The 15,065-nt window shown below is 36.3% G+C and overlaps 1 protein-coding gene across 2 annotated transcripts in view; it reads right to left on the reverse strand.

The window, feature by feature from the left end:
- The window catches only part of Samsn1 (SAM domain, SH3 domain and nuclear localization signals 1), a 50,062-nt gene that overhangs the window by 15,854 nt on the left and 19,143 nt on the right, over positions 1-15,065 (reverse strand). For both annotated transcript variants that reach the window (XM_021185393.2, XM_029470648.2), the window contains exons 2-5: positions 13,931-14,002; positions 9,419-9,568; positions 4,634-4,763; positions 1,787-1,938 (exon numbers count right to left, since the gene is read on the reverse strand). In XM_021185393.2, coding sequence (XP_021041052.1) covers positions 1,787-1,938; positions 4,634-4,763; positions 9,419-9,568; positions 13,931-14,002 — 504 coding nt within the window. The remainder of the gene's footprint in view (positions 1-1,786; positions 1,939-4,633; positions 4,764-9,418; positions 9,569-13,930; positions 14,003-15,065) is intronic.

Raw genomic sequence — 15,065 nt, forward strand, 5'->3', positions numbered from 1 at the left:
GGGTGCTTTCCCTAATACTTTGGCTTCATTCTTTCCCTTATGTTCATCTCTACCATGTGGTTGCTTGTCTGCCTTATGGGTGACCTCTACATAGAGCTAACTCAAAGGGTGTGTCTCTCTCTGTTCCACTTCTTCTCTTCCCTGTAGCTGCTGAGACCTATAGCTTGCTGCCCTGGAATTCTTCTTTGTAAATTATAATCAAATTTCCCTTAATTTTGATTCCATTCTAAAATTATTTTATTAAAGGGACTAAGATCTCCACATAGGGACCATGATTTCCCAGGTAACATGATGACCTCACTGGGATTTTCCAAAATATCTGTTAACATCAATAGGAGACATTATGTAAACCAAAAAGACCCAACCTTAACTTTTAAAGTTTTCAAACAAACATGAACTAGGCACATTGGCATGGTCAAGCCAACTAGTGTTTTGTATATTTATATCAAAAACTATATTTGGCCATAGGCTGCAGTAATTTACAACAGTAAAAATTTTTCTAGGAATATTTCTTTATGAAAAAAATTATTTCTGGGCAATTAAGTGCCTATTTGTAAGAGTCATAATTGTTCACTTGACATATAACTTTATATCCCCCAAAGATGTGATCAATCCCAATATTTGCTGCTTTTAAGGCTCTACCCTTAAAGCTATGCTTAAATATCTATTTTCCTGCTGGTCTGTGAATGTACGATAGATGTAAAACACAATTTCACTTGTTATAGTCATTTAGAATAGAGTGTGATTGAAAGATGGTCTCTCTGATTTGAGATAGTATGTATGTCTGTCTGGGTGTAGGTCTTGGCATTTCCACTTCTTACTTGAGAGAATGAAATGGCAAGCCAGCTACCATCCACCAAGGAGACCAGCAAGTTCCCCAGAAGCACTAGTGAGTTTCTAGGAGTGCTAAGTCTTTATTGGGTTTTTCCTATCATATTTAACTTCAAGGTCTTGTATCTCATGTCTTTTAAACTTGCACATTTTATCAAAGCTGCTCGCTAACCCAGACAAAGACCCAGTCAGTTTCCTCCCAGTGGTAACTGTGGGATCTTTATCATGTTCTCTGAGAGCTGCAAAGAATCACCCAAGTACCACATGGATATAGTTTCATAGAGAGATATGAGAAACTGTATTCTACCAACATCATGGGACCTTAAAGAAGGTGTTCTTGTTTCAGGGGATCTCACAGTTTAATTTGACAGCCTGATATCAGTGAGGGGTATCCTTGTACAGAAAACAGCTGAGCCATTCCTATCTAGGTTTAGGACCTGAAAAAAAAACACTGTGATTAAATAAGTACATGTTATTTGAATCCTCAGAGTTGAGGGTAATTTGTTTTAAGAAGAAATTTAGGAAAGGGTTATCATTAGGGAAAGAAGTTCTGGTTTCTCAAGGCGACGCACTTAGGAAGAACCAGCCAAGTCTGGTTCCCCACAGCCTTGACGGTTGGCTTCCTGCCAGATCATTCCTGTCTTCTCTCCCTCTTTTGCTTCATTGTTTTACTCTAGTATGTATCAGGTGGACATATCTAGCTGGCCACTTCTAAGAGTTGCAGAGTTCAAAAAAGTGCAGAATTTGTATTCTCTAATGCTAACAGTCACAGTCGATAGGAGATTTTCACCCTAGTTCATACTAAGTTCAAAGTTCAAACTCTTCCTGCTATGAGCTAGTCCAACTTACTGTATCGAAAGAACATACATCTTTACTGGCAACTTCCATTAGTCCCTAAAATATATCATACAACTAGTGTTTGATAAACCAGGAAGCATATGTAATGTTGGCCCACCTTGATTTTAAGGGAGTCGGTGTCATAGGGACTTGGCGTGAAGTCTGTGTGCACTCTGGCCCTGCCACAGAATGGCCCCGTGTAGGGGCTGTCATCATCCAGTCGGAAGCTGTCCCGATTACTTGTTCCATCTGAACAGCTTGTTATTCCACCTGATAAAGTAAAGGTTAACAGTTTGTAGCTTCCAAGGCTTTTAGCTTCCTGTAGCATTACCTCAAACTGGAGCAAGGATGCCAGCCTTATGCAGTTCTCAGTCACATTCCCTCAGAGACCCTGTCTTGTAAGCTAGTTTTGATGCTTTCTTGCCAGTCTGAATACTCTAGATAGTCCTTAGTCCAATACCATCTCATTTCAAAATATCTCCTCATTTGGATCTGATCTGCCTTAAAGGGCATTAAACAATCAATGCTCTACTTGCTAAGTTGGAGCAAAGAATAGATTCAAACTTTGACCTTGACAGATAATTTCAGAGTTGGAAACTATGAAAGAATTCAATAGAAACAGTTTAATCATTTTGTGTTGTTATTGATCATAAGTAATCAACACATGACATTTCAGAGTTCCATACAACTTATGTAATTGTGATTTAAAAGTCTTTCCCAGAATTTTTACTGTGTGCCAAAGACCATATGAAAGAAACATCTTTGCCTATAAACATCTTTGTGTGATACTTTTGTTTGCCACAGGGGTAGAGAGGAGAGTTGCCCAAATGTGTGAACCTGCAAACTGTCTGGGTGCTTATTTTCTGGTCCCCTTCCCTTCTGATCTTGAACTTCACTTGAGAAAAATAAAAAATGAGCAAAGCAAACACAGAGCGCATGCCATCTTGCTCCATTCTGCTTCCCTTCTGTAGTGTCACAGCTGTTTGCAGTGAAAGTGCCTGGCTGTTTCTCCCACACTAACGGGCTCCTCACTTCCTCTTTCAGGTTGACCTTTTGCTGCTCGAGGAGGCAAGAGCTGCAGTTTCACTGCCGTGGATTTTGAAATAAGGCAAAAGTCCTGTAAGTTCCACATTGGGTGTGAATAGAAATGTAGCTTGTGAGTGAAACACTATCTCCCCACACCTCCCTTCTGGATTAGTGTATGGGTGCTGGCTTTGCATGGGATGTTGGAATCATCTAATTCTTCTCACATTCAGTATCACAACCTTGAATTTGACAACTTTTAGCAGAACTGGATACTTATGAAATCTGAATAACACACACACACACACACACTGCATCCTTCAAAATGAGTCTGCATTAGCTTTTTACAACAAAATAGCTATTGTATAGCTAATATGATGAAAATTGAGAATATTCAAAACATCTGTTCTTTGTGAGTCATCTTTGAATAACAGAAGTACTTGATTTAAAAACAACTGGAAAATAATCTTTGCAGTGACATTTCAAAGTCCTGAAGATACTGGACTGGAGGAAAGATAACAGTTTACTTATATAAAATATATAAGGCACCAGCACTGTCAGTACTTTCTTGTAACTCTTGTAGCATAAAATGTAACTGATGTTGAGTAATGACCTTCTTAGACCAATATCAGTGTTGATTCCACACTTATAGTTCCTGCTAATCTCCTTTCCCACCCTACTGGTGACATATCTATCACACAGTATTATTCACTGCTCCAGTCTCTACTTACTAACAATAAATGGAAATGACACAATTAAGGCAAATGTCCTGCACTTTGCAGAAAAGTAGGAAATGAAAGAAAGAAAGAAAGAAAGAAAGAAAGAAAGAAAGAAAGAAAGAAAGAAAGAAAGAAAGAAAGAAGGAAGGAAGGAAGGAAGGAAGGAAGGAAGGAAGGAAGGAAGGAAGGGCTGAGCAGTGGTGGTGCACGCCTTTAATCCCAGCACTTGGGAGGCAAAGGCAGGCAGTTTCTTAGTTCGAGGCCAGCCTGGTCTACAGAGTGAGTTCCAGGACAGCCAGGGCTACACAGAGAAACCCTGTTTTGAAACAAAACAAAACAAAACAAAACAAAACAAAACAAAACAAAAAAGCAAGCAAGCAAGCAAGAAAGGAAGGAAGGAAGGAAGGAAGGAAGGAAGAAAGGAAGGAAGGAAGAAGGAAAGAGAAAGAAAAAACAAAGAGAGAGAGAGAGAAAGACAGGCAGAAAGAAAGACAAAAGAAAGACAGACAGACAGACAGAAATGAGTGGGGGAATCAGAGAGGGAGGAAAGAAGGGACAAAAACAAAAAGAAAAATCAAAGAAGGCCCATGGGAGAAAAATAAAGAATAGACTTCTACTTCTCTATTTCAAATAATGTTATGTCTTCTGAATCAAGATAACACTACGTTCTTCAGAGCATAAAATCTTGATATCAGTCTTTGAGGCTACTGGTTAGTTCATATTGTTGTTCCACAGGGCAGAGGGAGGGTATAGGGAACTTTCGGGATAGCATTTGAAATGTATATAAAGAAAATATCAAATAAATAAATAAATAAATAAATAAATAAATAAATAAACTTTTTGAGGCATTGCACAAGAGCCCTGTAGGGATAGCATTTGAAATGTATATAAAGAAACTATCAAATAAATAAATAAATAAATAAATAAATAAATAAACTTTTTGAGGCATTGCACAAGATCCCTGTAGGCTATAGCGTCAGAAATATGTTGTGCTATGTATCACAATCACTAGTAAGTCCATGCTCTAACCTTTCCAACTTCTCTATTGTCATGTCACAATCACTAGTAAGTCAATGCTCTAACCTTTCCAACTTCTCTATTGTCATGTATCTGGATCTTTGTTTCTAATTTGATAAACACCCTCACAGTGAGCATTCACTGTTTTGAATTAGCTTATCCCAGGCTCCATGTCTGCAATGACACCTCTTACTCATTGGTCTTACTTGATGAACTCCGCCTACTGTAAAGACTGTCCATAGAGTCACTGGCTTTGAGTGAGATCTTCTCTGTATGTGTTCCAATCATGGGATCACTGTTCCGATATGGGAGGGCTTCCTCTCCACTTTCCTCCTCCTTCAGGAGAAAAGAAAGGTATCAGAGGTTAAGTGTGCAGATCAGATTTCCACAGAGAGGTTCACTGTGTGCACTGACTCAACAAGCAAGATACATTTAAACAATAAAGCACTCATGAATACATCAGCATAAAATATGAGAGTCATTAATCTTCAGTTCATTTTCTAGGAAAACAGTTAGAGGATACTTGGGAAAATTCCCTAGATGAGACATTGCTTATTGTGGAATTCAACTGCAATTATAATGGTCTATATTTTTGCAAATAAAGATGAATATCATATCAAGATTACTTAATCAGAAATGTGAGATGTAGTAGCATGAATGCTTTTCCTGCATAAAGTGCAGTTACTTTTCATGTTCTTCTTATCTGTTTGCCACCATTACTAATCCTTTGAGATCTGGTACTACAGCTTTAAACTCTGCACATTTGTTTCATGTCAGTTATTTGCACGCTACCAGATCACTAGATATGAATAAAACATGCTCACTTTGCAATTCTAAAGTCAGCCTTATCTAAGGAGCTTTACAAATCTCATACTGTGCTTGCCACCTAGTCAAGTGAAAACCAAATCTTGCATAAAATTAGAAAAGACAGACAATTTCAAAACAAATTGCATTTCCTTGAAAACATCTCAAATGTTTTCCATTTTTAGAAAGTTTGGACAAAGCCCTATGAATTTCTTAATGCTCATCTCTATGAAATTCAATAGTCTTATTTTTGAGCATTACTGAGCATTGATAAAACTCATAATATACAGACTTAGTTTGATTTTCTGCTTTTATCTATTCATTTAGTCATTCAGGGAACGTTTATAAAGCACAGCATAGGTACTTATGACCTTTCTAAAATTTGTGGATACATTAATAAACAAGATAACAGAGTAAAAGAACTTTGCCTCTAATAAATTATGTTCTAGTCTAAATGGGCCATGCATACTGTATAAGCTATAGTTTATATGTCGTTAAAGTAGTTGGAAATTATAATAATAATAATGAATAACAGAACATAAAAGCATTGGTATGATACATATATGTGCTGTGAAGGAGATAGGCTATGGAATGTACGAGAACTAGTAAATCAAGCAAGAATGAGGAGGGTTAGTTGACTTAGGAGAATCCAATTTCAAAGGCTTCAACTCTAAGATAACAAGTCCCCAGAATCCACCTAAAATGTGTGAAGATACTCTTTTATAATATGTTGACCTCAATTATGAGAAAATAGAACTTATATTTTCTTCTAAAGATACGTCTCTAAGCAAATGGAAAGATAGAAACAAACCTGAACTTACAATTAACCTTGATACTCAGGCTAGTACAGTGAAAGAAAGGAGGGCATTGCATATTAACTCTCAAGGCAGGGAAGGAAGAACATCCTAGAGCCCTGTGCTGGCCATGGGAAGGTGGTACCCAGACCTCTTGCCATGGGACTGCACCTTACTGACTGTGATGTGTATTGTGAGAAGCATTGTGAGCCTTGGGGGTTAGAGACTGAGTGTTAGGATTTCATTTTGTTTGTCATCTCCAAAAACTCACATGTACATTCGATTTCCACTATGCAGTGTCATAAAAAGGGAAACTTTATCTGACTTCAGTGTTTAGAGGCAGGGTCTTTGGGATGTGATTGTGATTGGATGAGGTCATCAGAACAGAGCCTCCATGACTGGGATCAATGGATTTACTAGCAAAGGGATGGGCACCAAAACATCTACACACAATCCTGTATTTGTCACTGCATTACATCTTCTGCTGTGTTGAAACCCTATCACCAAAACGAATGAGATGTGGTCCCTTCTGTTTGATCATAACCCATGACCAAAATAAGGCTTTTTGTGAATAACTAGTTTATTGTGTTATGTCATTAGCAACAGCAAATATGACTAATACACCTGAGAAGTTCCGGTCATTCCCCTTTGCATCTACCTGTGAGTTTACACTGAAGCCAGACCCTGCACTGCCTTGGGGACTGAATTCATGTAAATAATAGTTATGACTCCTCTGGGTGAAAAGGAAGGTGATTCTAGTGGGAAGCTTTGGTTCGAGAATTCCCAACACATCTTCCAAAATGTTCTCAGAAGTGGATTGACAAGAGAAACTGAATCTTCCTCTCCCTACCTCCTTTTATAGCTCCCGGGCATACTTTGTCATGGCAAGGCTTGCCCTTTGCACGGACCCTTCTTTAGAGCTCACAGACATTGCCCCCTTGGAAATCCTTGGTGTTTTTCTTATTATTGGAAGTCAATTCCAAAAAAGGGACTTGTTTCATTGCTCTATTGTAAAGGGATTTTTTAATAAGATATACTGAGGTTTTAATCTGGGTCCCACTATGTTCTGATCCTGCTTTTCAGACTTCACGTCAGGCTTTCTTGTATAGACTGGATCTTATTAGAAAGATAATAGGAACAAAGTAGGTGGCTGATGTGGTAATGCTGGCAGGGGAGGCTAGTGCCTTAGTCTAAGTCAGGTATAGGTTTGAATAGAAAAGAATAATTTCAAATATTCTTTGGATATTAAGAACAGGAGAATATTAGTGTTCAGAATAGGAGAAAAAATTTTAAGTGATTTTTTTTTCAAATTACATGTTTAGGCATCTAGAAGCATGAAAATATTGTTCTTTGGAACTAGAAATAATGGGTGAGAAATAATTGTTTTCCAGTAGGCGTGCTGAGAATTTCAAAGTTTGATATATGCAAAGGTTGTGATACCTATTGGACATCTCTGTGAGAATATCAAATGAGCAGTTGGTTGACTGAATATAGCAATCAAATGAAGAAGTCCTTTCTAGAGACACTTTGGAAAACAATAGACATGTCTAAAATCACAGAAAAGGACAGAATATATTTAGTGGAGCCTCCAGGATTTTAAGAAGCATTGGAGATGTGTTGTGGTGATGCAACATGTCTTTAACCCTAGAACTTGGGAGACAGAGACAGGCAGATCTTTGGGTTCTAGGCAAGCCAGGTCTACATAGTGAGTTCCAGGACAGCTAGAGCTATACAGAGAAACCCGATTTCAAAGGAGAAAGAAAAACAGGAAAAAAAAGCAGCAGCATTGTCAGAGAGACTGCAAAAGAGAAAAACCAAAAGGAACTGTGTGAAAGAGAAAAAATGCTCAAAGCAACCCAGAGAATATTTTCTATGTAAGCATATTACCACTTGTGTCTATAGCAAAAGTAAAGTGACATTGTGTTTGGCAATCCAAAGGTGTTACTGTGATAGAATACTATGGTCAGAATTAAACTAGGAAAGCACTGAAAAGAGAAAATGAGCAAAAGACATACAAATTAAAATTATAGACTGAAAGTCTATATATAAACTTCATTTGTATGAACTCTGTTTAGGACAACATTGTGTATGATGGTCAGCTGTCTTTGACAATGTATGATGGGGAAAGAAGAGTCTTCAACAAATCGAGTTGAGTCCACTAGGTGTTTACAAGAAAAGGAAATAATTTTTACTCCTCTGAGCCACAACATAGAATATCTAACCCAAAATGAATCATGCATTATAATTTAAAAGCTAAAATTACCAAGCCATTAGGAGAAAATACAAAAGTAATCTTCATCATACTGTGTTAAGCAATAGTTCAAGTATGATTCCAAAAGCCAAATAATAAAAAAAACCAGAAAACTGTACTATTATAAGATTATAAACATTTGAGATACAAATAATACTATAAAAATGAAAATACGATTCACAGAATGATAAAATATTCATTTAGAATCACATACATAAGTCTCATTGAGAATTATGTGAACATTGAGAGCCTAATAAATGATAGCAATGAAATATTAAAATCAGACAAAATATTTAAATAGATACTTCTCTAGAGATAAATCGCTATAACCAATAACCACATTAAAAGATAACAGCATCTTTCATTTGTAATAAAAATTTGTAAATAAAAATTGTAGCGTGAGTTTACTTCATCTTCACTAATGGCCGATACTTAAAAACCTCAGGCTGACGTGATGTAGAAGAAGCTACTCATTCACTGATATTGGAAATGTAACATATGCTGCATATGAGCAAACACTGGCCAGTGACTCAAAATATTAGTAGTAGAATCACCATATATAAAAAAGAAACAGAAGTATCTTCATGGCAACAGTCACATGCAAATATTTACTACAAAATTATTCACAATGTATCCAAAGTGGAAAAAGTCCAAATATTCATCAGTAGATGTGAAGAAATGTAGATTATTTATAAAATGGGATATTACTTTGCAATAAAAAGAAATGAAGTACAGACATGTGTCCCAACTTAAACAATGCACTTCTCTTCACTGCTCGATGTGAGCTTTGTCTCCTTTTAAAAATGTGAGTAATGAGCCTTTAAGAACCACAGAAATGGGTCATCCCAATGGCTCAGTGGTAAAGATACTTGCTGTGCAAGCCTGGGGACTTGAATTTGATCCAAGGAACTTGGGCAGATATGAAAAGAGAACAGACTGCAGGATGTTGTTCTCTGACATCTGCCCCACTTCACGGTACGCATGTGCACAAACGGACACTTTGTGAAGGAACAGCAAAGCTTATAGGTGAATAAAAAAAAAATGTCTAAGTGCTTCATAAAACACCAAATAATCGAGGTCTAGAGAAAGACCCTATTGAATATTTTTAACAAACACATATACATATGACAAAATATACTTACTTTTTCCTCAGAAAGAGCTTTGATGTATTTTTTTCCTACTTTTTTCTTCATTGTCCATGAAATAGCCCTCACTTTTTTACCTAGACTTCCTCCACTGCTTGAAGTCTTGCTTTGTTCTTCACTTCCATTTGTCAGTTCCCTGTCATGGACCTGATAGAGAATTTTTTACAAAAGTCAAAATAGTAAAGAAGAAAGGATCATGTTTTTGAGTCAAGTGTTTTTCGGTGCTGGGGACGGCACATGTTAAGCAAGGGTTCTAGCTACATCTGCACTCTGTGTCCAACCTGAAGAGCGCTGATCGACAACCTCTTTAGGCAGAATCCAAGTTGAAATGTTTTGTTCTTGTGCAGTATACCCTCTGGGTATAACACATATTGTTCAACAGGCTGCCTGCATAACTTCATTGAAAGTTCTTACCTTTACAAGTGAAATCCTGGGTTCATTTATGGTTTAATAGCTCTATTAAACAACCATTTTAGTTCTCATCTTTGAGATAAACAAAATAGAAGCAACCATCAGGTATCCTGTGATTACAGATCTATAGACTGGAGAACATTGAATGGAAAGCCTTTAATCCCCACCTGTGAGGGAAGAGCGTTAGAATAGCCTCCTGGGTCTCAATCAGATTGGCATGGTCAAAGTTAGTTTTAAAGAAGTCAAGTTAACTAAATCAATTGAATTCTACAATGCTTTCATGCAACAAGCATGCATACACATTTTCACATTAAGTAACAGTAAATATTACCTGGCCCAATTCACTAATAAAGAAATGTGTTCATATATTGCTTACATGGTACTAATTAAGTTTTTTATTTGGGTTACTGTTACCTGGTGCTCCTTAGCAATCTCCCTAAAACAGTGATTTCTCCTCTGACTCAGAATAAAATATAAGTATTGGTGTATCCTTGCTAAGCTCAACAACATAACATAAAAGATACAGTACAATTTATGGCGGGAAACTTCTTGGTAGTGTTCTTAAATGTTATAAAAGTTTAATCACGAAATTAACATTAACTGAAATCAATATTATGTTTCTAAAATATGTGTTTATGTCATACAGAATCTATATGATATAACAAACATATCTTTATGAATTTATTCTTTCCTACTTATCAGATTTCAAAACAGCATTTTAAAATAAAAACACACAGTATTTGAGGGCAGTTTGTTCAAGTCATTTGTGGTGATTCTGACTCACAGATGTATGATAAGAATTGATAATCAAATATTGCCATGATAAAGCATCTCTTCAATTTTATCTGGTTATCACCAAGGTTTGGACTTGCTTTTGTGTTGCCTTCTCCTGAAAGCCACAGATGTATTTTTTTAGCTGTTGAAGTTTCCATTTAATGCATGGTACAGGAAAGAAGGCATCTGATTGGTCCCTCTCAATGTCTGTCCACACTTCTTGTTTGTTTTACCTGAGTATTCATCTCTGCCCTTATTTTATTTGATAATGTTTTGCTCATTGACTTCCTCTCTGCATTTCTCGCATGACACATGCTCTACAGATTAAAGGCTTCCTCTGTGTGCTTCATTCTAGTGTCAGGAATATTTCCAAGCACATTAACTGGTGCTCAGTAACCTTTAAAGAAATCAAATTCCTGATGTAGAAATTTGAGACAGTTTTTCCACCTCCTCTGGAGGACATATTTGGATTAGATGTTCATGATACATCAGATGTGGAAACAATGAACTGTCAAGGTCATCTGCTTAAATACTGTCCACCATGCTTGACGGGTGGACAGCCATTCATACCCGAACATAAAAAATGATGGGAAACGTCTGTTTATTGAGCATGAATATTTTAATATGAGAGTTTAAGCACATAGTTAACATCATTATTAATCAACATTATATTTTGCCTCATATCTTACCCCAAATTGCATATGATAAATATGAATGGACAGCCAATTTAGGCCCTCATTGCACATTATTAATTTTTACACTCAAGGTTACAAAGGCAAAGAGTCTTGGCTTAATTTAAAATATCAGAATAAAAAAGAATTGGGAAGCACTTTAAAAGTTTACTTGGCCTTTTCCTTCCCCTTTCCTGTGTTTAAACCTGGTTTTAACTGTAAACTTATCTTAGTAGTAACTGAAGTACATGTCATTTAGTTACAACTGATATTGATGCTATCGTCAAAACTTCAAGGAATGCAATACAAATACTTCTTGGTTTTCCTATCATTGTTTATAGAAGCTTCAGAGAAACTGTTTTATACAGTTTGAATTAGTTTTCTTTGCTGTGACGTTCTCCATAGCCTTAAATACATTTTGTGTGTGTGTGTGTGTGTGTGTGGAATCTACAGCTCTGCTGTCATGATCTTTCAAAGTGCTATTTCTTTGCGAGCATTAGGAAGCAGGCATTTCCATCTCCCATTGCTACAAGACTCCGGAGCACCAAACAGAAAGCCTGCCATTGTGTAGACGACTGTGAAAAGAATGAGGAATTGATGCTGCGTTTCTGATAAATGAGAAACTACGTTATCAGCTCTGCTAAATGCTTTAACAAATGACAAAGCCGTTACTCCTTATTCCATTGACAGTGAATGAGCCTGAGATACTTCATAGGTTTATTAAAAATTAAGTAGCAGCAGAATACAGCAGTATATGGTTACAGTGAGGTAAAAGCTAATACAAAACATTAAGTGAAATCAGTCATACAAGTAAGTTCCCCTCTGTGTATGCACACGTGTGTATACACACATATATAGACAAGTGGTTATACATATATGTTTATGTGAGTACATATATAATTAATATAGTTGTCCATTAAATATATAGGTTGGAAAACATGGTTGCAGTGTCTAGGTTTTATAGTCAATCTGGAAAGATCTACAATCACTTAGGAACTGAATCTGTGAGTGTTTGTGGAGGATGATTCTGATTACGTAATTGGAATGGGAGGAGCCAGGCACTCTAGCCACCATTCTCTGGGTGGACTTGATAAATGGAGAAAGAAACAGAACAGCAGCACGCATCTACTGCTCTCAGCTTCTTGACTATGAGTGTGATGTGGCCTGCTGCTTCAAGATCTCACAGCTTTGACTTCTCCAACATGATGGACCGTAATCCTTAAATGTACTATGAAAAAAAAAAAAAGTCCTTTCTAGAGTTCCTCTTGACAGCATATTTTATCACAACAGCATAAAAAAAAAAAAAAAAAAAAAAAACCTAAGTCAGGGTGTGAGTGTGTGTGTGTAAATATATATATATATATATATATATATATATATATATATATATACTTCTGTTTGTGAGATTTATATAAATTATTTATCTAAAAGAAACTATTAGTGAATTCACTGGGTCAGGAACAGGTTTAATAATGAATATGTGTCACATTCTTAGTTCTCTGAGTGTGCAACCCTCCTCTGTTACTTAACTAGCTACTGTGCCTTTCTTTAGTCACTCATTGGAAATGGCTCCTAGATCTGCAACCCTATTGTTGGAACAACATGATGTACTAACCAGAACCCCGGAGCTCTTGTCTCTAGCTGCATATGTATCGAAAGATGGCCTAGTCGGCCATCAATGGAAAGAGAGGCCCATTGGACTTGCAAACTTTATATGCCCCAATATAGGGGAATGCCAGGGCCAAAATGGGAATGGGTGGGTAGGGAAGTGGGGGGCGCTATGGGGGACTTTTGGGATAGCATTGGAAATGTAATTGAGGAAAATATGTAATAAAAATATTAAAAATCAAAAAAAAAAAAAAAGGAAATGGCTCCTAGTAAATAAGGTGGTATAACAAGCAGGTCAGACATCACAGTCAAATGATGAAGGTTTAGCTCTGCCTTCATCATTTGATAACTCTGTAGTAGAAAAGGAATTATGATCAGGGAATACATATATACCTTCATCATAAATCAAAACACCAATAATTCCTAAATGGCAACACTATACTTCCTTCATGTCAAGCACTCCTTTAAATGTAGCTATCGCTGGTACTGCTATTATTATTATATACAAAATTTAATGTTAAAGCACACTTCAACATTACTGTTAGGACATACACAAAGTGTGTTTAGTTTATAAATATGCACATTATGCTGACCAGTAAGATATTTACTGTAAATACTAGAAGTATCAGCGTTCAGTGGTGTAGCTACATGCTCCCCTCATCAGAATGACTATCAAGCCCATTTCCCTACCTGGCATGCTATCAACTCAGGCAAGAATATTGCTTCAGCATGGACATGCTCAGGGGACTTGGAGCTGTCAATGTAACTTTGAATCATAACTATCTTCAAAGTATAACTAACTTGAAATTACTATTCTGCCCAAATATTGAGTAAGCTTTTTAAATAGCTGTTTTACCTTAATGCCCAATGTGGTGCTAGGCCCTAAATATTTGCTCATCTATTTCAAAATTCTGTGTAAGTGTACATGACTTGAAAATGTATTTAATTTCTTGACCTAACTCAGAAAAATAGTATTATCCTTTTACACTATAAACTTTTATAATATACTGTCATAATATTCATAGAGATAAAATAAAATACCAACCTCAATTGAGTCATCAGATTTTGATACGGAATTATTCCGAAAACGGTCAAAATTCCCAAAACTGCTGCTGCGCTGTAAAATTGGAAAAGGAAAAGAAACTTAAGGTTTGTGACTTTCACAACTGAAAGCAATAAATTTATTATAGCTTCTCAGAAATGCCTTTTGAATATGGAAAGCTATGAAAAGTCCTCTAAGCCATCAAAAGCCATTGGATGTATTAATATTATTTGTATTTTATATGAAAAATTTCTAAAATATCCTCCTTTGATTTGTGTAATAGTGGTTAAGACCATGGTTATTTAAAAACATTATTTAAATTATTTCTTTAGGCTCTTGACCCAAGCACCTGAAACCTATGAAGAATCTAAACTGAGCCTTCTTTAGGTAAGCTAAACACTAAGTTATTTGCACTAGGAAAGGATAGGCAGTATTTACCAACAAAGTGGGCAACCAGTAAAAGGCAACAATGAAAACAAGAAAAGGTCTGAGTAATTGTTCTTCTGCTTCCTCAGATAAGCTTATTGAAAAACAAAATTAACACAAGTTCACTTCCCACTAATACATTCTGCTAACTTTAAATTCTCTGTCAGTTATTAGAAAAAAAAAGCATACAGGTGGACATATTAATAGACTGAACATGTAGGCATGTACAGTATAAGATGGAGAGGCAAACTGAATCTTGTCACATTTCCCCTGGAATCGCAATGAGATCCTAATCTCTTCCCCCGTTGTGCAGGTCAAGTTCCCTACACCCCACATGTTACAATGCTGGATTATTCTTATGCAACGCAGTCTAGGTTGGTGATTATAAATAAACCTGAGATATTTCAAAGTTAAATGGTTCTTCTGAACCATTTTCAAAATTCTTCAAAATCACTGAGTCAAAAAATTGACTTTCTCACTATTTAATTTTATTCATTGTTTAGGGTGGTGGGTATCTAATTGTGTGTGTGTGTGTGTGTGTGTGTGTGTGTGTGTGTGTACCTATAAATCTAAAGAAGATAGCTTGTCCTAAGGATTGTACCTCATTTCAAAATAATATGTTTTAGAAATTGATAGATTTTACTGAAAAAGTGACCTAGTAATTTGGAAAAAAAAGATTAATAGCAGTAGTCAGTAGCCTGTAGAATTTATT

The sequence above is a fragment of the Mus caroli genome, unplaced genomic scaffold (genome assembly GCF_978045245.1).
Source record: "Mus caroli unplaced genomic scaffold, Mus_caroli_1 scaffold_17, whole genome shotgun sequence".
Classification (NCBI taxonomy): Eukaryota; Metazoa; Chordata; class Mammalia; order Rodentia; family Muridae; genus Mus; species Mus caroli.